The sequence below is a fragment of the Hyperolius riggenbachi genome, chromosome 3, assembly GCF_040937935.1.
Source record: "Hyperolius riggenbachi isolate aHypRig1 chromosome 3, aHypRig1.pri, whole genome shotgun sequence".
Classification (NCBI taxonomy): domain Eukaryota; kingdom Metazoa; phylum Chordata; class Amphibia; order Anura; family Hyperoliidae; genus Hyperolius; species Hyperolius riggenbachi.
In genome coordinates, this window is record NC_090648.1 from 59,626,132 (window position 1) to 59,651,784 (window position 25,653).

At 39.8% G+C, this 25,653-nt stretch overlaps 1 protein-coding gene across 1 annotated transcript in view; it reads left to right on the forward strand.

The window, feature by feature from the left end:
• The window catches only part of LOC137560742 (zinc finger protein 850-like), a 49,025-nt gene that overhangs the window by 3,322 nt on the left and 20,050 nt on the right, over positions 1-25,653 (forward strand). The window contains exons 2-4 of the mRNA XM_068271892.1: positions 8,001-8,071; positions 9,965-10,096; positions 10,181-11,347. Coding sequence (XP_068127993.1) covers positions 8,001-8,071; positions 9,965-10,096; positions 10,181-11,347 — 1,370 coding nt within the window. The remainder of the gene's footprint in view (positions 1-8,000; positions 8,072-9,964; positions 10,097-10,180; positions 11,348-25,653) is intronic.

Below are 25,653 nucleotides of genomic sequence, written 5' to 3' on the forward strand. Positions count from 1 at the left end.
GGCTGTTCAAAGTTCGTGTTGAATTCAATTTAAAAAGCAAAAAATTGCGTTCACATTTTCCCCATAGACTTTAATGACAAGCAAGCTGCCACCGACTTTAGCGGTTAATAGCAAAGCCCCTTACATGCTAGAAACACCAAATTTGTGGGGTATGTGAAGGGGGACCATGGGTACAAGGGGAAAAATATTAAAAAATAACTTATAGTTGTTGAGAAAATCAATTTTTAAAGTTTTATAGGAAAAAAGTATATTGTTAAATGTGGTAAATGACAGCTAATGTAGAAAACCTAACAGTAGTGTAAATGTACATATATCAAAAGTAAGAACAATGAATTTCATGACAGGGTTTCCAGGGGGGCCCCTGGAAAGCCCTCCAGAGTCTCAACACTTTGGCCAAGGATTGCTATACAGCCGCAATATGGCTGTATAAAGATCCCTGGCAAATTTACCTATTTTTAAAAACTTAAAAAAAAAGAGTGTGGGAATTTCTTTTTTTAAAATGACGTGGGGTCCCTCCTCCCAAGCCTCTGTAACCCCATGCCCCCCATGCAGACTGGAATAGCCAGAATGCTGAGCCCCGGCTGAGTGGGGCTTCGCACCCTGAGCTATACCAGCCTGCATGGATGAATGAATAAAAAACACAACAAAGAAAAAAGTCCTTTATTAATCCTACTTAATCAGAAAAATGTACCTGTACCTTTAAAAAAATGTTTCCACGCCAATATCCTCAGAAAAGTCCCACGCTAATGTTACAAGTTGATTGAAGATCTCAGCCGGCTGCAGCCACACACACCGCCCCAGCCACAGCTCTCAGCTATACTCCAGCTGTATAAAGATCCCTGGCCAAAGCGCTGCAACTCCAAAAACCCCGTCATGAAATTCATTGCTCTTTCTTTTGATATATGTAAATTTATACTACCATTAGGTTTTCTACATTATCTGTCATTTAGTGATTACTCGTGACTCAAATGAGCTGTAATTGCCACAGCTGAGTGGCTGAATGCGGCGGGGTTAATTACCCATAATGCTGCCATCCACCCTGAATTTCAAAGAGCTTGCACGCGTCCTATTAGTTGCGTTGCGAGCCTCACCATGGCGCACTTCCTCCTTCAAGCCAATGTTTCTAGCATATAAGGGGGCTTTGCTATTGACTGTTAAAGTCGGCGGCCATTCGTCTGCCATAAAAGTCTATGGAGCCCGCTGCAAACAGTCGGTTTGGGAACTTTTAAGGAAATTTTTGTTTAAAATTCATGAACTCAAAATCTGATGTGACATCTCTATTAGTCAGTGAGAAGAGTAGCAGTGTGGCATTAGGCCAGCTATGGCCATGGAGACTGCATTATAAGAGTTCTAGCATATACACATAACTCGGTATCCATCAGCATCCTGGTCGATACTTTCGTCTGAATTATTATGGCTCATATGCTGGAACGTTATATAATACAGATTAAGCCAATGGAGCAGGTAGTTGGAATTGCGTGTGACTCTTGCCAGTGAAACTGATACACACAGGGAAAAACTATTTTCCACTTTTGACACAGAAATCCAGGCAGAAATAAAATGCCCAGGAAGTTAAATAAATGCATAGTGTTTTTTTCTCATTGCTGGCATTACACACAGCTCCCCAGTGGGAAAAGGAGGAGGAATTTGTAGCGCTGTGAACATTCTTAATGAGGTTTTATAGAAAGGTTTTGTTTCTCCAAACAAGCTCAGGTGAAGAGTATATGCAAAATAAATAGACACTACAAGCTGGAGAATAACATTAGTGTTTGAATGGATCCTTAGTGATTCCTTAGGGAATGTAAATAAACAAGTATTTTGTGTGTGATGCTGTAAAGCTCTCTCTCATTTGTTGTCGGCCATGATGGCTCTGATAGCCCCTCACTCCTAAACATTATCAGTAAATTTTACTTGTGTACTCTGTAGAAATATTAATTTTTCAATAATTATATACAATTCTCAATTTCAAATTTGTTTCTGTATTATTAGTGCTACCACATTCATCAGTTCTTTTGACAGTATAAAGTCACCACAGACTATCCTTACATGGATTTCCATATCATTTGGTATTTGGTGAAACACTGCGTTTCTATCAAGTGTGACCCCTGCCGCTCTTGTTGCGGGTCATGTTGGCTCTAATAGTCTGTTGCTCTTAAACGTTATCAGTAAATTCTACTAGTGTAATCTGCACAGATATTCATGTTACTTTAATTACACAATGTTCTCAATGTTGGTTTTGTATTATTTTATAATGTTAATGTTTACATTTTGAGTATTTATATTGTGCTGACATATTTATCAGTACATTTGACAGTATATAGTCAGGTCCCTAACTGCCTCTGCTGCAGACATTTTGGTGTCAGACATCACAAGATACTTTTAACTACTAGCCGACCATGTCACATTGACAGGGGTGACCGTGGCAGCAGCCCCATGACCGCCTAACGCTGATTGGTGTTTGAGCTCGCCGATGCTTGCATCTCCGATTGAATGACGGAGCTCCGCTATCAGTCTCCCAGTGGCGATCGGCACTAGGAGACTGTTAGATGGCAAAACCGCCATCTATTTACACTGTACAGTGCTGCGATCTATGGCAGCGCTGTACTGGGGATAGCCGTGTGACATGGCTGCCCCCCTGGGATGGAGGAGAGCAATCAGCGCTCATTGGCTGAAGCCTATGACAGCCAATCGCTGTCATAGGCTGCCTTCAGGAGGGAGGGAGGGTTTTTAAAATGATTAAAAAAATGTCATTATTGAATGAAAAACAATATGTATATAAAAAATAAATATCCTGGGAGAAATCATAGCCCACCAACAGAAAAGGGGGGGATCACTTGTGTGCTGAGTTGTACAGCCATGCAGCGAGGCCTTCTAGCTGCAGTGGCCTATTTTGTAAGAAATGGCCTGTTCACTAGGGGGGGGGGGTTAAGCTTGTGGTCCTTAAGTGGTTACAGGTGTTTAGTGCTCATGCCTGCATAGATGTGAGGTGTTTTGGATGCATAAGGGGGGTTTGATAAAATATTAGAAAGGTTGCAATGTTTTTTTTTTTCAATTTAGATAATAACCTCAGTAGGGGGAAGCCTCTCTGGATGATCCAGAGGATTCCTCAATCCTCCGCAATCTCTCTGCTGCTGCATTTCCCTCAATGTAAAAGTGCAGCCCACTGTGGAGGTGCCAGTGGTTTTGCTCCTGTGCAGCAGCACGCAGACACTCGTGCATGGAAAAAAAAGCTGTGCATGGAGAAAAAAGCTGTGCATGAGCAGCCTTGTGCTACTGCGCAGGAGCAGGATGTACTTTGTGTCTGCACAGTGTGGCCACTTTGCAACTGCATAGTGCGAACATACTTTTTAACTTTTACTTGAAAAAAAAGCATATTGAACTAAATAGCCTGAACAATGCTTCAACTAATCATACTTAAAAATGTACATTAAATTAAATTTATTGATTTAATTTAAAGTGTAACTATTAGGCATTAAATGTAAAATACATTTTCAATTGCAGGGTGTTACACAGCAAAAAAGGGTGCTAACAAGGCAATTCAAACATTTAAAATCAATCTTACTTTTTTCCTGTTACAATTTTCCTCCTCATGCCCCAGGCTCTAAGAGGGTACGCACGGCCGCAGAAGAGAAGTGACAGGCAGGCTGAATCAGCCTGATTGGCTAAAGCCTCTGTCACTCACCTCTCTGCGCTGAGATTGGCCGCCTTGTCTCCCCTTCACTGCGGTGGATGTAGCCATTGTTAGAGTGCAGGGAGGGGGGCCAGAGGCTATCTCCTGTCTCTGTCCTCTGCCCCCCTCCTTCAGTAGCATGTCCACTCGGTCTCTGCCCACCTGCTGCATGTGTCACTGCTGCATTCCCCCTCTTCCCCGCACTGATTAATGGGGATGGATAAAGGCGGCGCACACAGACTCACCTAACAATGGTTCGAGGCGCAGCAGTTCCCCTCTATACTCTCTGCACTACCGCCAGTAGATGAGAACAGCAGCGCTTGGATCCATTATTAGGTGAGTCTGTGCCTGCTCCATTTATCCTCCCAGCTGTGCTCAGAATAAGTGCGGGGAGGAGGGGGATCGGGAGTGGGAAGCAAGAATCTACCCAAGGAACCAAGATGGCCACTGCCAGGAGGGGGATAGTTTATTAAGAAGGTTAAAAAATTTATGAAATCTAATAGGTGGACAGTGCAATACATATGTTATGTAAGTAGAGCAAGTATTTATCTACTCACATGTGTATTTCTTTAGGGGGCATATTATGGCAGTTGTTCTTTTAAAAAAACTGATCAGTTGTAAGCATCTTAATGTTATTTTGCAAAGTTATATAATATAAAATCTGACTCAAACACAAGAATAGCATTAACCTAGAGCACACCGTACATGGATTACCCAGGCAATACAAACAGCATTTTATTATCAGCAGGAATGTAGCTGCATCTAAGTCAGTCTGGTACTAATGATCAATTGCGCCATCAGCAGGAATGCTTTTTAAAAGTAGTTTTAATTTAAAAAAAGCACAGCTAACAAGTTTTTAAAGAAGGAAAGAGAATTTTGTGCTGTGATATATGTGTATTTAATAAATTCTAATAATACATAGGTTTTAGTGTCAAAGCTAAAAATAATAGAAAAAAAAATAAATAAATGAGAGTAAAGGTGTAACGATTGATGTAGCACACAGACGTCTGATTATTGGGTGATCTGCAGAATCACCAATAATACAGACTCTATACCTGATTATGTAATGATCTGCAGTATCACCAATAATGCAAGTATAGAAGGCTGAGAAACAGAGGTGTAAAGTGTTTGGTGCAACAGTAGATTAAATGGATAGATCTCACCAGAGAAGCTGGTGAGTACTATCTGAAACAACAGTGCTAGCCCTCACCAGGGGAGCTGGTAGGTACTAGCTGCAACACAGTAGTATAAATAATAGGTCTTACCAGAGGAGCTGGTAAAGTACTAACAGCAAGAGAGACAACAAAGTTTGGCTAAACCTTACCAGGGGAGCTGGTAAGGTACTATCAGCACAAGCGACTGAATAGTTAAACTAGACCTTACCAGAGGAGCTGGTAAGGTAATATCAGTCACAGGAGCTGTATAACTTAAACTAAACCTCACCAGAGGAGCTGGTGGGTATTTAGTCAAAAGAGCACCTCACCAGTGGCAAGGGCCCACTGGTGAGTAGAGAGGTCAGACAGGCAAGGTTTGGCAACTGAGAGGCAAATACAGTACAGAAACATGAGGCAGAAGAATAGTGAGTAATCAGGTAGAGGTTCAGCAACTAAGGTCAGATAGGCAGAAGTACAGAATCGATAAGCAATAGCAAGGTCAGAGTATAGCCAGAATCATACACAGGTAATCAGTAATACAATATAACAATAGTCCTACTCTTGTGTGAAATCCCTGGTTTCCTCCCAGATCAAAGCACACCGGGTACTAGTCTAAGGTCTGAGCGCTAACACGAGTGTATTCGCAACAGCAGACAAGTTGCAAATGACCAGCGAAGGCTTAAGAAGCCGAGGAGAGCTCACAGCCATGCCCCTTACCAATCAGCCAATCCGAGCGGTGTGAGTCACCTCCGACGTCAGCCGACCGGCAGGTCAGCTGATGCGCCTTCTTCCTGCATAAAGGTCCTGTCTCCGCGCGCGCCCGCGCGATACAGCGACCCTATGAGCCCGAGACAGTACCGTTCCCGGCATGCTAGACGCCGACAGAATGGATGAGGCCTGTGAACAGGGAACAAAGGCAGCTGTGGGTATACCCTGCGTGTCAGCAGCCACCATAGTTGCAGATGTTACAAAAGGTTCTATTGAAAGATACACATATTCACTTCCTATCCTTAAAGGAGTCTATAAAAAACGTGGTGCCATTTAACAATTTGAGAAGATTTGGTTCAGATGGTTGGACGATCATAAAAATGACCTAATTTAGGCTAACCGGACCCTTATCTGGATTCAGCATAGACAGGTTTGCAGTAATCTGTGATATTTTGTAAATGGGAGTGCTGCTCTGCTCCACTGTAATTGTTTTGTTTTGTTGTATGTGTTTGTGCCATCCATATCGGCACCTTTCGTTGTTAAAAATTCAATACAATTTGACATTAAAAATAGATATGCATATTCATGTGAGATTTCTAAGAAGATTAAGATTTTGAAGAGAATGCTTACCAAATTTGTGAATTTGGTGCGGAACATATTATTAGGTATTCATAGAACACTGAAACTGTACATCCTCTACTGACCTATTCATTGTGGATCTATCTATTGTTATGTTGTTGAAGAATCTCCAACTTTGATCAGCTCCTTCCATTTTCCTTTTGTTCATATTGTGGAATGTTAATGAAGTTATCACCTTGCTGGCTGGGTCTAATTTACATAAAGAGGTCTCGGAACTGTCTTTTAATAATATTGTAAACACAGCTTTTGTTCTTAACAATAAATTCTTTTTAACCAATGGAAAACAACCTTATGCTACTGAATGGAGAAGAAGAGAATAAAAGATGGGTCAGGCCTAAGTCAGACAGCAGAATAGCAGAGACTTCCCAGGAATAAGGAGCCCCTATACTACATCCTACCAGGTAACTATGACCATTCTGATTTACTCAGTTGTAATATTAGTCTAAACACATTGTTGTTAGGATTGTACTGTGTTATTTTGCTTTCTTTAGTTTGTATTTTTAAGATAAATTATGTTAATAATTGTGATATTGCATAAGCCAGTAAGTGTAACTCTTATGACTGGGTGGCACATGTGTGGGTTATATATTGTACAAAAGTGTACCTGTTAGAAGAAGAGCACTAAGGTTTGTGTTAGGCCTGGGCTATACTGGAGAGATTTTTTTGGGCATGTGATTAAAATATTTAAATTCTTGTTAACAGTTGCTCTTTATGTCAAATTTTGTTTGTTGATTTTAAAATAAAGTATAAATAATGTTATTGTGCATAAAGAGATTCTGAACAAATCCCACACGCAAAAATAATTTGATTAACAAACTAGGGATAATAAAAGGGATTTATAGTTTACTGGAGTTTAATAATCAGTCACAATGTGGTATGTAGGTCAGTTATAAGGTAAAATGAATGAATTCATTTGCTGCATTAATATCAAGTGCAGAGCGACCCTGATTATCTCTAAATAGACAATGTAATAATGTAATACTTTAAAATACTAGTAAAACTAATTTTGGAGGGCAGTAGTCAAATAAGGACTAAAGACTGAGGTTTGCAAATGAGTGGCCAGAGGGTACATTAATCAGAGTCATCTCAGGGTAAGTGGTATGAGGAATAGTGGCATGAGGCAGTAACAAAGCATCACCTGGCTAAGACCTATACAAAGATGCCAACAAGCCTGCTTTTTCATGGCACATGATTCTGGCAGCTGGAGAGTGCAATTTGTATATAAATAAAAGTGACTTGTGTTCATTTTCAAACTATTATTACTGTTGTTAACAATATTTTAATACCAGTCTAGCATCAGTAATATGCATGTTATTATTATCATTGCTTAATTATCTTTAACACTCCTAATGTTAAATTGAGCTTAACCTCCTAACACTATCAAATCTAGCCTCCTACTAACCTATCTAATAACACAAACTCTTCGATATCTAAGCCACACTAACCCTCCTATAACTAACCCTCACCTGAACTTGTTACCCTATCTCCTAGCACTAACCCTGCTATTACTAAGCACAGCACTAGCCTCTATAGATGAGCTCTTCAGCTTCATCATAGCCAATATCATTACTCCGGTATAAATATTGCCGATAGTGGTACTTGGCTGTATCAGCACTGCACCCAATCCGGAATCCCCGATGCTGACTGCCCAACCCCACACCTTGCTATGCCAATAGTTGGAGTTCAGCTATGTAATAGTCGAACCTCAGTATCAAATTAAATTACTCAGTGCTCCATAGCTGCACATTTACATTGTGTTCTATAACAGCACCTGACTTTAAAAACAAACTGTACATGCAAATTAGCTGCTTTGATGCACTTCTTTTCAGAGAGTGCTTCTGATCATAAAGATATTCCTGAGAAAACCCCAGAAGGACTCAGACAAATCTAAAACCTGTAGGTGAGAGCTTCAGAGCTTTCAGCTACTAATACCCACTGTAAGTGAAATCTACACAGAAAAAATACATTTACAGTGCATTTTACTCTGGGGCAAATGTCCCCCAATATGTGTATATGCTAACATAATTTTCAATTGTCATTTTAAATTAATGTACAAAAGCCCCAAAAATCATTGGTTTGTGGTGAATCCAGCAATGTGTAATATGTTGGAAAGTTCAATAAATACTATTTTAATAATAACAAGGTTTGTATTATGTTTATTTACAGTGTTACATTTTTTTATCCTGAGAGAAATTATAAATGTGTTTTATATATCTGTTCTATTGTTGTTGATTAATTATATGTCAAGCTAAATTATTTCTCCAATGTACAAATCCTATTAGTTTTATTTATTTTTTTTATTGCATGCAAGCAAACCTATTATGCCAAAACATTGTATCTGTTCTTATAGAGTGGCCACAAAAAAATTCCTTTTAAAGGGGTTCTGTGGCATGTGAATAAAAAAACACTTACCTGGGGCCTCTATCAGCCCCCTGCATCTGTCATGTCCCACGCCGTCGTCCTACGATCCTCCATTCCCCACCGCTGGCATCGGTCAATTATTCCTCTAACAAGATGACTAGTGCGCAATCCCACTCGCATCTCCAGGAGCTTCCTGTACAGGCACAGCACAAGGTTTTCTTGTACTGTACCTATGCAGTAAGTGACATGTGTGAGAGCGAGCAAGCATGCGGTCATGGCCGTGCAGTCGCGTTAGAGGAATAATTAGACCGGGACCAGCGGCGTGGAGGATCGTAGAGGATGGCATGACATGACAGCTGCAAGGGCTGATGGAAGTCCAAGGTAAGTGTCAGGTTTTTTTTTATTATTAATATGCCACAGAACCCCTTTACATTAAAGGATACCTTATCTGAGCAAGCAGAGAAAAATAAAATTATAAATGTGTGTAGGTAGGGGTGCAGATGCTTACTGCACATCCCGGTGACAGTGTCACCCTCCATTGTGCATTAAAAGGCCCTGTTCCATAACCCTAGTCACCAGGCTCAGTATGTCAGGTCAGCAGCCTTGTGACTGTGCTCCCTGCTTGTCTCCTTCTATGGGTGTATTCACACATGTGGGGAGCACAGTCACAAAGCTGCCCACCTACTGCACATGCACAGCGTAGTCTGTCCACATTAAAGGGCACTGACCACAGTTAAGGAAAATTATTCCAATTGCATTTTTTAGAGATGACAATTTTTCTATGTAATTCTTGTAAATGACGATCTAATAAGCCACATTATGGATTATCATGTGCTAGTTTCAAGTGTCTTAAAAGGAATTATCATCTGAAGTGCAGTTTTATAATAGACTAGGGATGATTGGAAATGCCGATTACCGCTACCGATTTACTCCTTCCGCGTATTTCCACATTCCCATGCGGATTTTACACCAAAAATAAATTTTCAAGTTCTCTGATTAACTTAATCATTAGTCTTCTGAAGTTCTGATTGTCTTAAAATTACCCAATATTGGTAAATAGAGTTCTGCGAAAAAATGCATTATCTGATTGGCTAATTAATTCCAATTTTCTGAGTCTTCTGATTGGCTTAAAATTACCCAATATCGGTAATGCGGATTTTCCACCAACATTTTTGCCTAAAATCCACAATCACTGATTGATTGTTTTATTTATTCCTAAATTTTCACATCTCCACAAAAATTCGTGTTCCGCATTAGTATTTCCAAGTTCCGCATTCCGATGTGGAAATACAGATTTCCAATCTGAATTGCGGCAATTGCATTTCTGCGGAATCTGAATGAGCATCCCTATAATAGACCAATTTTTTGTTTGACACACAGTTAGAGCTTCTGGTAATATAGCAACAATAACATATAATATATTCAATTGCAGGAGCAAAAAGTATCTCCAGCAGCCCATGATGAGTCACAGAGGAGACAAGCCGCATCAGTGCTCAGAGTGTAAGAAAAGCTTCACTTATCAATCAGAGCTTATTAGACACCAGAGGAGACACACCGGGGAGAGGCCATTTTTCTGCTCAGAGTGTGAGAAAAGTTTCAATCAAAGGTCAACTCTTAAGTTACACCAGAGGATCCACACCAGAGAGAGGCCATTTTCTTGCTCTGAATGTCAAAAATGTTTCAGTCAGAAGGGAAACCTCATGGCTCATCAGAGGATTCATACTGGAGAGAAGCCTTTTTCTTGCTCAGAATGTGACAAATCTTTCACTAAGAAGTCATCCCTTATAAAGCATCAGTTGATTCATACTGGAGAGAAGCCTTTTTCCTGCTCAGAATGTGACAAATCTTTCACTGAGAAGTCATCCCTTATAAAGCATCAGTTGATTCATACTGGAGAGAAGCCTTTTTCCTGCTCAGAATGTGACAAATCTTTCACTGAGAAGTCACACCTTATAAGGCATCAGTTGATTCATACTGGAGAGAAGCCTTTTTCCTGCTCAGAATGTGATATGTCTTTTACTGAGAAGTCACACCTTATATGGCATCAGAGGATTCATACTGGAGAGAAGCCTTTTTCTTGCTCAGAATGTGACAAACCTTTTACTAACAAGTCACACCTTATAAGGCATCAGTTGATTCATACTGGAGAGAAGAATTTTTCCTGCTCAGAATGTGACAAATCTTTCACTGACAAGTCACACCTTATAAGGCATCAGTTGATTCATACTGGAGAGAAGCCTTTTTCCTGCTCAGAATGTGATATGTCTTTCACTGAAAAGTCACAACTTATAATGCATAAGTTGATTCATACTGGAGAGAAGCCTTTTTCTTGCTCAGAATGTGACAAATCTTTTACTAACAAGTCACAGCTTATAAGGCATCAGTTGATTCATACTGGAGAGAAGAATTTTTCCTGCTTTGAATGTCAGAAATGTTTTGCCACAAAATACAGCCTCATAGAACACCAGAGGATTCACACAGGAGAGAAGCTGTATCCTTGCTCAGAATGTGAAGACAGTTTTGCTTTCAAAGCAAGCCTCAAATACCACCAGAGGATTCACACAGGAGAGAGGCTGTTTCCTTGCTCTGAATGTGATAAGTCCTTCAGCACTAAACAAGCATTAAGTGTCCATCTCCGGATTCACACTGGGGAGAAACCATATAAATGTAGAGAATGTGATAAAAGGTTCTCACAGAATATAGCTCTTACTCTGCATCACAGAACTCACACAGGAGAAAAGCCATTTAGTTGTTTAGAATGTAACAAGAGCTTCTCACAACAGTCATATCTGAGAAGTCATCAGAAGACACATGAGCGAGTGGATGTCAGCCTAGAAGCTGTGTCTTAATAAACATGTTGCTGTAGCATCGCAGGATTATGATTATTGATAAGTAGAACAGATTAATTAATTAACATATGTGATTTGGGGGTTGTTTCATGAAGCTGCAGTAATATTACTATACGCAGACAGTTCACAGCAATATCACCATTACTGCCGGTATCAGGTTATCATGAGTTCCATTATTAGTATGACCCGTGGCACTCGTGGAAAATGATCATTACTAATGCTTGTTATCGTAGCAACATCAGCAGTACTTAACCACTTCACCACTGAGGGGTTTTACCCCCTGAGCACCAGAGCAATTTTCACCTTTCAGCGCTACTTCCATTCATTCGTCTATAACTTTATCATTACTTATCGCAATGAAATGAACTATATCTTGTTTTTTCCGCCACCAATTAGGCTTTCTTTAGGTGGGACATTATGCCAAGAATTATTTTTTTCTAAATGTGTTTTAATGGGAAAATAGGAAAAATGTGGGGAAAAAAATAATTATTTTTCAGTTTTCGGCCATTTTAGTTTTTAAATAATGCATGCTGCTGTAATTAAAACCCATGGAATTTATTTGCCCTTTTGTCCCGGTTATAAAACCATTTAAATTATGTCCCTATCACAATGTTTGGCGCCAATATTTTATTTGGAAATAAAGGTGCATTTTTTTCAGTTTTGCGTCCATCCCTAATTACAAGCCCATAGTTTATAAAGTAACAGTGTTATACCCTCTTGACATAAATATTTAAAAAGTTCAGTCCCTAAGGTAACTATTTATGTATTTTTTTTAATTGTAAATTTTTGAATTTTTTTTTAATTACAAAAAAAAAAATGGGGAGTGTGGGAGGTAATGAGCATTTATTTGTATGTGAAAAAGGTGTAGGGTGTAGTTTACTATTTGGCCACAAGATGGCCACAGTAACTTTTTGTTTTAATGCGACCTCCAAGCGTCCTTCCGGAAGCTTGGAGGAAGTATAAGGAGGCTGGACACGTGAGTTTTTTCTCACAATGATTGCGCTGCCCATAGGAGAGCAGCGGATCATTGTGGGGCTTAGATCAACGAACGGGAATGGATTTTCCCATTCATTGATCTCCGGGCGAGCGGGCGGCGGCGTGTTTACTAGCGGCGGGCGGCGTGTTTAAGAGCGGGAGCGCAGACAGCGTCGGGTACGCGGAAAGTACGGATTTCTCTGTCCCTGGGGGTTAAAGGATGGAAAAAGGGACGGAGAAATTCGTACGGGCGGGGGTAAAGTGGTTAAACACCACAGGTTGTGCTAATAGCAAAACTTGCAGTAACTTGCTGCCAGTAGTAATGCTAATATTGTTGTGCACTGTCTGCATACAGCAATATTACAGCAGCTTCATGCACCCCGTAGAAGCTTAATCCACCATCACAGACCACAGGACAGACAGAAATTACATTGTTTTTGGTGACATATTAAGTTAATCACAAATGAAGTGAACTATGATCAGCTGGCACATGGAAACCTGGTCATTTTTTAAAATATAAATTTACATTATGTTTCAGTGTGTTATGTACTGTTAGATTTATAATCTGTAACTTGCCCTTAAAGAGACTCAGTGATGAGTATTAGGGTATTTTTTTACTTATCTGGGGCTTCCTCCATCCCCATAAGCATGGATGCGTCCCTTGCCGTCCACCTGCAGTTTCCCGTTCAGCCGTGGGGAGCCCCGGTAATATGCTCAGTGACATCAATCTGGAGCGCATGAAGACCCAGACTGGCTTCGACTGAGCCCATTACCGGGGCTCACCGCAGCTGAACAAGAGACTGCAGGAGGACAGCGAGGGACACATCTGTGCTTATGGGGCTGGAGGAAGCCCCGTGTAAGTAAAAATAAAAAAACCTCAGTACTCATCTCTGAGTATCTTTAAAATCTATTGTTTACTTTGATGGGAAGTGATTCTCCATTTTTTTATTTCTGTATTTGCATGAATTCGTATTTAGCATTGGAATTAGATACTTTCTATCAACTTGGAGTTGAAATATATTTTAAAGCCTTGATTGACATACGGTGATGGAATAGTTTTTTCTATATATATTTGATCTAATGTGTATTTTATCTGTTCATTGATGGAGGTGGTGATGTGATTTAAGTTTGTTTTAATAAAATCTCTGATTTTTTTAAACATTTTTCTGCACTGGAAATATTGTTTGAATTGTTATTCTATAAGATGTTTCTTCAGTTTCATAAACAACAACATTCTGTATTGAACAAAAAACACCATAGCAGATATTATCCAACTAGGGTTACCTCATTTATTCAATCAGCAGAACATACAGAAAGACAAGCTCAGTGTTTCAGGACAGAACACTGGGCACCTGAGGAAGGGAGCATGGCTCAAATCATTGTGCTGGTCTTTTTATATGTTCCACAGGCTGAATTTTTGGGATAGACTTGGTATCCTGCTTTATTCAGTGGGGTATCTGGGTGTTGTGGTAACTAGGAATGAGTGAGAACACCTCTCTGGCAGTTTTAATTTTTTTCTTGAATTTTGGATAGTTTTGTGATTTTTCTGCAAGACAGTTTTACCTTAAAGTCAAGGGCAAACTTTAGAGGTCAAATGCATACTAGAATCGCCAAAATTGCTAAATATGTTAAAGGACACCAAAGCCAAAAAACATAGGAAAAACAAGGGAGGAGGCATGTAGCGGGAGCTGTCCTGATGGCCACCACTCCCCTCCGTTATCCTTTGTCTTCCTCCTTTCTTACCTAAAGACCCCTGTGAGCCTCTACTGGGTCACCGGGAGTCGCCAAAGTGATGACCATCAGCACAGCTCCCCCTACATGCCTGCACTCGCTGTTTCTTCTATACTTGTCAGCTGTGGTATCCTTAAAGGAGAACAGTGGAGAACAAATCATATATAATTAGATAAATATTTGCTCTACTTATAATAACGTATGTATTGCACAGTCCACGTTTTGATTTTAGTGATTTTTTTATAGTAAAAAAATAAGAAAATTATTCTTAGGATTCTCCATTTTGACTGTGTCTCTTAAAGCCAATTCTGATGTCATTTCCTCCCTTAATCTCCTCTGCCTGATTCTGTATGCATTGCCTGCCCTCCTCCCGGTCTTTAGGCACTCCCTGTGCAAAAGAAAGTGCATTGTCTTAGCATGATAAATATTGGTCAATCAGAGAAGAACAGAGGTGTGGGAGGGGAAAACAGGAGGGTAAAGGCCCATACACACGTCGGATTTTAGCGAATGACCCGTCGTTTGACCGTTCCGTCGTTCGGACGTTTCCGCGTCAAATCCGACGTGTGTACAGACTATCGTTCGGGTGATAAGACTGGTTACCAGCGATCCGCCCGGCGGATCGTTGGTAACCAGTCTTATCACCCGAACGATAATCTGTACACACGTCGGATTTGACGCGGAAACGTCCGAACGACGGAACGTTCAAACGACGGGTCGTTCGCTAAAATCCGACGTGTGTATGGGCCTAAAGAGGCTTCAGCCTATCAGGCTGCATTAGTTTAGTCTGAGAAGAAGGTAAAGAAGAACAAAAGACAACCCAACATGCCCTGCAACTTCCTTTGAATGGCAATGTACCAAATAAGAGTCGGGTAAACTAGGAAATGCTCATTTATCAACAAGAAAAGTAAAAGTAATTTTTAACTTTTGGATTGCCTGGTTAGCATCCTTGTTACTTGTTTACCAGATGAAAATAAAAAAATTGATTTTTTATTTTATGCCTGATAGTTACACTTTAAAGCGGAATATAACCCACAATTTTTTCTTTGCTCTAAAAGATTATTTACAGCATATAATATACTAACACAATTTTTTTTTAGTAAAACAGCATTCAAAGGGTTACATCACAGGGCTGACTCTTTCTTCTGCAGGGAGAACCCACATCCGAACTGCTGTTAAGCGTATCTTGTGTACACATTCTTTACTTGATACATTTATGTAAACATTCTCTGGCTGTGCAGGACTTCAGCTGATGAGTCCTGGGGTGAAACACAGGTGAGAAATCACTGATGGCTGCATTCACAACATAATTACAACAGTTATGAATAAAATGCACCAGCAGCTTTAAAAATAAATTAACTGAACTTTGGGAAGTGTTAATGTCTAAATGAATAATAATACTTGTGCACAAAAGCAAATATGATAATTGTATGGGTTATAAAAATTAGGAAAACACATTTTTGTTAAAAAATTTGTCAGAGTTTTAAACCGCTTTAAAGACCTTATGGATAATTTCCCTAAAAATTGGATTTAAAGTGACTGTATTTTAAAAAAAATGCAGTAAAATGACAGAATTTGTAGCTGGTTTACAGGGAGTGATTAATCTGTTTATGGGATGTGGGACTGCGAGCAAAGTGCAGCACACAGATGACAGCACATGCAGATTGTACAACCTACATGATGCAGATGGTGTACATGAAACATGACATGTTTTTAAAGCAGTAACATACTCTTACCCATTTCCAAAAGGCTAAATGAAATAAAAATGCAACAAAGAAAAAAGTCATTTAACCACTTCCCCTCCCTCGGGAGGAGTAACTACGTCCCTGCAAGTTCCCATAACTTCTTGCAGGGGCTTAGCTATCACCTCTCTCCCCGCCATGCGTTACCACTTGCCCCCCCATGCTCGTTACTGCCGCCGATCGTTAGCTGCTACATCAATGAATGGGAACGCAGTTCCCATTTATTGATCTAAGTCCCTGGGTGAATGACAGCAGCTGTCAATTAGATGGCACTGTCATTCACAAAACCCATCCCCACAGTGCTTCCTGTATGTGTACTAATAGCATGCATACAGAAGACTCCTGCGAGGGCATCTTATAGGCAAATAGTGAAATTACATCTGCACTTTTTTTTCAATAAAGGACCTATTTTTACCTTATTTTTACTTTTTAAATTAATCCATGACCTCCCACACTCCCCAATAGTTAGCAGGTTTTTTTATTAAAAAATTACAAAAAAATACATATATAGTTACTTTAGGGACTCCTTTATAAATTATGGGCTCGTAATTAGAGATGGACACAAAACTGAAAAAATGCACCTTTATTTCCAAATTAAATATTGGTGCCATACATTGTACTAAGGAAAAATGTTAAATGGTGCAATAACCAGGACAAATAGGCAAATCAAATGTGTGGGTTTTAAACACAGCAGCATGTATTATTTTTATACTATCATGGCCAAAAACTGAGAAATAATATTTTTTCCATTTTTTTCTTCTTTTTCCTGATAAAACAGTTTTAGAATAATATAATTCTTAGCAAAAAGTACCCCCAAAGAAAGCCTAATTCGTGGGGAAAAAAAAAGATATAGATTGTTTTGTTGTAATAAGTAGTAAAAAAGTTATAGGCGAATGAATGGAAGGAACGCTGACATGCAAAAATTGCTGTGGTTTTTTAAGGGGAAAAACCCTTCGAGGTGAAGTGGTTAATATTCTTATTCTTAATATTCCCAAGTTTTGCCAGTGAGCTGTTCGGGCCATTCCTACTGCAGGGAATAGCAGTGAGATAAGTGAGAAAGACCCTGCACATTCTGGCAAGTTGGTGCAATATGCATTTGCTGTGCCTTTTATATTAGCTAATAGACATTTTGGCAGCCAGCATAAAAGTCAGGTCTTTTTCTTTTGTATGCAGCATAATTACATAACAGAAGAATATCAGATTACTTTGTGCCCCTATTTCATAGATGCCATTTTTCCCAAACTTTGAGAAAATACAATGATGAATATATGACATGCATACAGATGTCTTGAAGATGCAGAAATATTATGCTCAAGGTTGGAGGACCTGAGATGGAGCATTAGTCAGGGAGAACAGTAGCAGTGTGATGTCCAGCCAGCTATGGCCATGGAGAATGCGTTATAAGAGTTCTAGCATATGCACTTGTGCCACAATAACTCGGTATCCATCAGTATCCTGGTCAAAACTTTAGTCTGAATTATTGTGGCACAAGCACATATGCTGGAACTTTTATAAGACAGATTCAGTCTATGAAGCAGGTGAGAATGATTGTGATTGTGTGTGACTCTTGCCAGTGAAACAATGTGCCACTTTTGACACAGAAATCCATGCAGAAGTTAAGTTAGGAGGTTAATTAAATGCATAGTGTTCTTTTCATGTGTTTGGTGGTAATGGTGGTAAGTGTCAGCTCAGTACAGTAGCAGATGACTGAGCTGTCAAAGCAACATGAAACCACATTGCTATCTGGCATCATAATCTGCATAACATTATGAATATTTGACACCAATAAAGGTGTCTTGAAGATAGAAATATTAGGCTAAAGGATGGAGGACCTGAGATGGAGCATTAGTCAGTAGAGATGGCCTGAACAGTTTGCCGGTGGGCAGTATTCGGCAAATGTTGAACGCAATTTAAAAAAATAAAACTTCATGTTCACATCTTTCCCATAGACTTTAATGGCAGGCAAGTGGCCACCGACTTTAGCGGTTAATAGCAAAGCCCCCTTACATGCTAGAAAAAATAAATTTGCAGGGCATGTGAAGGGGGACCATGGGTACAAGAGGAGAAATAAAAAAGAACGTATAGTTGTTGAGAAAACCGATTTTAAAGTTTCATAGGAAAAAAGTACATACTGTATTTAAATGCGATAAATGACAGATAATGTAGAAAACGCAACGGCAGTGTAAATTTACATATATCAGAAGGAAGAGCAATTAATTTCATGATGGGGTTTCTAGGGGGACCCCCTGGAAACCCCTTCAGAGTCAAAACGCTTTGGCCAGGGATCGCTATACAGCCGCAATATGGCGGAATAAAGATCCCTGGCAACTGTACCTATTTACCTATTTATGGCAACTTAAAAAAAATGTTCATAGTGTGGGATATTTAAAATAAATGACATTGGGTCCCCTTTCCCGAGCCTCTTTAACCCTTGGTCCCCCATACAGGATGGGATAGTCAGAATGCATAGCCCCAGCCGAGTAGGGCTTTAAACCCTGAGCTATACAAGCCTGCATGGTCCATGGAATAGGGGGCATGGTCCAATCCATGGACAAGGGGCTCTTCCCCACTTCCAGTGCTCCAGATGCCTGTCCCCCTCCCCTTTAAGAAGAAGACCCCCAGATGCCCACCCTTTCCCCAGAGAAATGAGTATAATAGTACAAAGTACCCCTTACCCATTTCCACAAAGGGTTAAATGAGATAAACAACAATGAAAAAAAGTCCTTAATCTTAATTAACCAGAAATAATTACCTGTACCTTTAAAAAAAATGTTCCCACGTCAATATCCTCAGAAAAGTCCCACGCCAATATTGCCAGTTGTTTGACGATCTCAGCTGGCCACAGCCAAACACGCCGCCCTGGTAACAGTTCTCAGCTATACTGCAGCTGTATAAAGATCCCTGGCCAAAGCGTTGCGACTCTGGTAACCCCATGAGGAAATTCATTGTTCTTTCTTTTGATATATGTAAATTTACACTACCGTTAGGTTTGCTACATTATCTGTCATTTACCGCATTTCAATGTCTAACTTTAAAATCGATTTTCTCCAAAACTTTAAATTTGGTGTTTCTAGGGGCTTTGCTATTAACTGTTAAAGTCGGCCATATAAGTCTATGGAGCTCGCCAGTTCGGGAACTTTTGAGGAAATTTGCGTTTGCAATTCCTGATCCCAAAATCTGATGTTTGTGACATCTCTATTAGTCAGTGAGAAGAGAAGCAGTGTGGCATTAGGCCAGCTATGGCCATGAAGACTGCATTATAAGAGTTCTAGCATATGCACATAACACATCAGCATCCTGGTCGATACTTTTGTCTGAGTTATTGTGGCTCATATGATGGAACTTTATATAATACAGATTAAGCCAATGGAGCAGGTAGTTGGAATTGCGTGTGACTCTTGCCAGTGAAACTGATACACACAGGGAAAAACAATTTTCCACTTTTGACGCAGAAATCCAGGTAGAAATAAAATGCCCAGGAGGTTAAATAAATGCATAGTGTTCTTTTCTAACTGCTGGAATTACACACAGCTCCCCAGTGGGAAAAGGAGGATGAATTTGTAGTGCTGGGAAGATTCTTAATTTGGTTTTATAGAAAGTTGTTGTTTCTCCAAACAAGCTCAGGTGAAGAATATATGCAAAATAAATAGACTCTACAAGCTGGAGAAAAACATTAGTGTTTGAATGGATCCTTAGTGAATCCTTAGGGAATGTAAATAAACAAGTATTTTGTGTGTGATGCTGTAAAGCTCTCTCTCATTTGTTGTCGGTCATGTTGGCTCTGATAGCCCCTCACTCCTAAACCTGATCAGTAAATTTTACTTGTGTACTCTCTAGAAATATTCCTTTTCCAATAATTATATGCAATTCTCAATTTCAAATTTGTTTCTGTATTATTTTATAATATTATAATGTTTAAATTTTAATAATTTAAATAGTGCTACCACATTCATCAGTAATTTTGACAGTATAAAGTCACCATAGACTATCCTTACATGCATTTCCATAGCATTTGGTATTCGGCGAAACACTGTGTTTCTCTCAAGTGTGACCCCTGCCGCTCTTGTTGCTGATCATGTTGGCTCTAATGCTTGGCATACACGGGTCGTTTTTGCGGCTTGATTAGCCGCTGGATCGACTCTTGCGTCCCCGTGCATCCCCGCTCGTTCCCGGCCGCGCCTGGATCGATTCCCGCTCGTCCCCGCGGGCGCTTCCTTATCTTCCACTCATTTTCCGCTATTGTCCGCCCGTGGGGATCGAGCGCAGGATCGATCTGCCGCGTCATCGGACACATCGGATATTATCAATCGAGCCATCAGCGACTCGATTGATAACAAAAAAACGACCCGTGTATGCCCAGCATAATAGTCTGTTTCTCTTAAACATTATCAGTAAATTCTACTAGTGTAATCTGCACAGATATTCATTTTACTTTAATTACATAATGTTCTTAATGGTGGTTCTGTTTTATTTTATAATGTTAATGTTTACATTTTAAGTTTTTATATTAAGCTCACATATTTATCAGTTCTTTTGACAGTATATAGTCTGGTCCCTAACTGCCTCTGCTGCAGACATTTTGGTGTCATAACTCACAAGATACTTTTAACTACTAGCCGACCGCGTCACACCGATGGGCGTGACCATGGCGGCAGCCCCAGGACCGTCTAAAGTCTTGAGGTGGGGATTTGCAAGAGATCTCCATTTGTATGACGGAGCTCCACTCTGCCATCAGTCTCCCAGTGGCGATCACCGCTAGAAGACTGTTAGATGGCAAAACAGCTATTTAGTCTATACAGCACTGTGACTTATGGCAGCGCTGTACTGGAGACAGCCATGTGACACGGCTGTCACTCTGGGACGCAGGAGAGCAATCAGCTTTTATTGGCTGATCGGCCGTCAATAAATGCTATTATTTATAGAAAAAAAATGTATATAAAGAATAAACATCCTGGGAGCAATCACAGCCCACCCACAGAAAGCTCTGTTGGTGGGCAGAAAAGGGGGTGGGGGGGAATCACTTGTGTGCTGAGTTGTACAGCCATGCAGTGAGGCCTTATAGCTGCAGTGGCCTATTTTGTAAAAAATGGCCTAGCCACTGGGGGGTTTAAGCCCGTGATCCTTAATGGTTAAAAGTGTTTAGTGCTCATGCCTGCATAGATGTGAGGTGATTTGGATGCATAAGGGGGTTTTGATAAAATATTAGAAAGGTTGCAATGTTTTTTTTTTTTTTTATTATTATTTAGATAATAACCTCAGTAGGGGGAAGTCCCTGGATGATCCAGAGGCTTCCTCAATCCTCCGCAATCTCTCTGCTGCTGTGTTTCCCTCAATGTAAAAGTGCAGCCACACTATGCAGGTGCCAGTGGTTTTGCTCCTGTGCAGCAGCACGCAGACACTCGTGCATGGAGAAAAAAGCAATGCATGGAGAATAAAGCTGTGCATGAGCAGCCTTGTGCTACTGCGCAGGAGCAGGATGTACTTTGTGCGTGTGCAGAGTGGCCACTTTGCAACTGCATAGTGCGAACATACTTTTTAACTTTTACTTAAAAAAAAGAATATAAATAGCCTGAACAATGCTTCAACTAATCATACTTAACAATTTACATTAAATAAAATGTATTGATTTATTTAAAGAAAACTGATCAGTTGTCTACATCTTAATGTTATTTTGCAAAGTTGTATAATATAAAAACTGACTCAAATGCAAGAATAACATTAACCTAGAGCACAACCTGCATGGATTACCCAGGCAATACAAATAGCATTTTATTAGCAGTAGCAATGTAGCTGCATCTAAGTCAGTCTGGTACTAATGATCCATAGCGCCATCAGCAGGAATTCTCTTTTAAAAGTAGTTTTAATTAAAAAAAAGTTAAGTTAAATAGGATATTATGAAATATTGTCAGTGAGAGCAGATCACAATATGACAGCTAACAAGTTTTCAAAGTAGGAAAGAGAATTTTGTGCCGTGATGTATGTGTATTTAATACATTCCGATAATACATATGTTTTAGTGTCAACGCTAGAAAATAATAGAAAAAAGTAAATGAATGAGGATAAAGGTTCCATTTTAAGATACGCATATTCACTTCCTATCGGTAAAGGAGTCTATGAAAAATGTGGGGCTATTAAAAAATTTGATAAGATTTGGTTCAGATGGTTGGACGTTCATAAAAATGACCTAATTTAGGTTAACTTAACCCTAATCTGGATTCGGCATAGACAGGTTTGCAGTAATCTGTGATATTGTGTGAATGGGAGTGCTGCTCTGCTCCACTGTAATTGTTTTGTTGTATGTGTTTGTGCCGTCCATATCGGCAACTTTTGTTGTTAAAAATTCAATAAAATTTCACTTTAACCACTTGAGGACCACAGTGGTAAATCCCCCTAAAGACCAGGCTGTTTTTTTCATAACTGGCGACTGCAGCTTTAAGGCCTAGCTGCAGGGCCGCACAACACAGCACACTAGTGATTCCTCCCCTTTTCTCCCCACCAACAGAGCTCTCTGTTGGTGGGGTCTGATCGCCCCCCTTGTGTTTATTATTTTTTTATAAATATTTATGTTCATATTTTTTAAATATTTTTTTCTATTTCTGTGTTTCTTTGTTTTTTCCAATCCCCTCCCTCCCCCCAGCCGGCCAATCACGGCGAACGGCTATCATAGGCTTCTGCCTATGAGAGCTGATTGCTCTCTTGTCCCCCAGGGGGACAGCCGTGTCACACGGCAGTCCCCAGTACAGCGCTGCTGCTGATTGCAGCGCTGTACTAACAGTCTCCTGAGCGGCGATCCCTGCTCGGAGACTGAAGGCAGGGCAGAGCTCAGCCCCCCAAGCAGGAGATGCACGCAGCCTGCGCGCAATCTCCTGCAAACTGCAGCCCCAGGACTTGATGCCGATTGGCGTTAGGCGGTCCTGGGACTTCCACCGCAGCCACGCCCGTTGGTGTGGAGCGGTCTTAGAGGAGTTAAAAAAGGTATGCATATTCATATGAGATTTCTAAGAAGATTTGAGGAGAGGGCTTTCCAAATTTGCGAATTTCGTACTGAACATATTATTATGTATGCATAGAACACTGAAAGAAACTGTCCATCCTCTACTGACCTATTCATTGCAGTTCCATCTATTGTGATGTTATTGAAGAACCTCCAACTTTGATCAGCTCCTTCCATTTGCTTTTTGTTCATATTGGGGAATGTTAATGAAGTTTTTACCTTGCTGGCTAGGGGTTAATTTACATAAAAAAGGTCTTGGAACTGTCTTTTAATCATACTGTAAACACACATTTTGTTGTTAACAATAAACACTTTTTAACCAATGGAAAACCACCTTATGTTAGTGAATGGAGAAGAAGAGAATAAAAGATGGGTCAGGCCTAAGTCAGGCAGCAGAATACCAGAGATTTCCCAGGAATACATCCTACCAGGTAACTATGACTATTCTGATTTACTTAGTTGTAATATTAGTCTAAACATATTGTAGTTTGGATTGTATTGCATTATTTTGCTTTCTTTAGTTTGCATTTTAAAGATAAATTATGTTAATAAGTGTGATATTGCATAAGTTAGTTAGTGTAATTCTTATGACTGCGTGGCACATGTGTGGGTTTTATATTGTACAAGAGTGTACCTGTTAGAAAAAGATCACTAAGGCTAGTGTTAGGCCTGAGCTATACTGGAGAGATTTTTGGGGGCAAGTGATTAAAATATTAAAATTTTTGCTAACAGTTGCTCTTTATGTCAATTTAGTTTGTTGATTTTAAAATAAAGTGTAAATAATGTTATTGTACATAAAGAGATTCTGAATAAATCCCACAGGCAAACATAATTTGATTAACAAACTAGGGATAATAAAAGGGATTTATAGTTTATCAGAGTTTAATAATCAGTCACAATGTGATATGTAGATCAGTTATAAGGTAAAATTAATATATTCATTTCCTGCATTAATATCTAGTGCAGTCCTGCCCTGATTATCTTTACGTAGACAATGTAATAATGTAATATTTTAAAAGATTGGTAAAACATATTTTGGAGGGCAATAGTGAAATAAGGACTAAAGACTGAGGGTTGAGAATGAGTGGCCAGAGGGCACATTAATCAGAGTCATCTCAGGGTAAGTGGTATGAGGAATAGTGGCATGAGGTAGTAACAAAGCACTCCCTGGCAAGCACCTATACAAAGATGCCAACAAGCCTGATTTTTATGGCACATGGTTCTGGCAGCTGGAGAGTGCACTTTGCATATAAATAAAAGAGGCTTGTGTTCATTTTCGAACTATTATTACTGTTGTTATCAATATTGTTAACAATATTATAATACCAGCCTAGCATCAGTAATATGTATATAATTATTATCAATGCTTAATTATCTTCAACACTCCTAATGTTAAATTGAGCTTAATCTCCTAAAACTATCAAATCTTACCTCGTACTAACCTATCTAATAACACTAACTCTCCTATATCTAAGCCACACTAACACTCCTATAACTAACACTCACCTGAACTTGTTACCTTGTTGTTACCTTGTATCTCCTAGCACTAACCCTGCTATTACTAAGCACAACACTAGCCTCTATAGATGAGCTCTTCAGCTTCATCATAGCCAATAACATTACTCCGGTATACATATAGCCGATAGCAGTACTTGTCTGTATCAGCACTGCACCCAATCAGGAGTATGCAGCGCTGACTGCCCAACCCCACCACTTGCTATGCCAATAGCTGGAGTTCAGCTATATAATAGTCGAAGCTCAGTATCAAATTAAATTACTCAGTGCTCCATAGCTGCACATTTACATTGTGTTCTATAACAGCACCTGATTTTAAAGACTAACTGTACATGCAAATTAACTGCTTTGGTGCACTTCTTTTCAGGGAGTGCTTTTGATCATAAACAAAATCCTGAGAAAACCCAGAAGGACGCAGACACATCTAAAACCTGTTGGTGAGAGATTCAGAGCTGTCAGCTACTAATACCCACTGTAAGTAGGGATGGTCAGAATGCCAATTTCCGATTCCGCGGTAAATCCGCATTCCGCCATTGCCAATTACCGATTCCGCTTTCAGATACCAATTTCCGCAATCCAATGCTGAATTTCCGCTGGAAATCGTGGAACCGACTTTAACATCGATTTTCTCAGTTTCTTGTTCAGAAGATTCTGTTTACTAAACCCTGAAAATTTGGTGTTTCTAGGACTTACGGGGGCTTTGCTATTAACCACTAAAGTCGTCGGATTTTTACTGTAATGTAAAATGCAGAAAATAGGCAGATGCAGATTTTCTGCATTTTACATTGCAGTAAAAATCTGCCGACTTTAGCGGTTATTAGCAAAGCCCCCTTAAATCCTAGAAACACCAAATTTTCAGGGTTTATTAACCTGAATCTTGTGAACAAGGTGCAAATAAAAGTTTTCAAAAAGACGTTTTAGTTTTTGAGAAAATCGATGTTAAATTCGGGTGGAATTTCTGCAATTTCCGGCGGAAATTTCCGCGATTTCCGGCGGAAATCTGCCTACCGCACTTGCATTACCGATTTCCGCATTCCGATGCGGAAATGCAATTTCCGATCGGAATTTCAGAAATTGCATTTCCGCGGAATCCGAATGAGCATCCCTAACTGTAAGCGACATCTACATAGGAAAAATACATTTAGGCCTCTTTCACAGTGGGACGGTGCGTTTGATGCGACGTTAAAGTCGCACAACGTGCCCCTAATGCAGCGCATGTAGGTTATAAAATTGGATGTTATGTGTCTCTTGGTGCGCTGTTTTCATCGCATATTGATGGAACGAAAACGGCGCATGCGTTACATTTAAAAAAAAAACA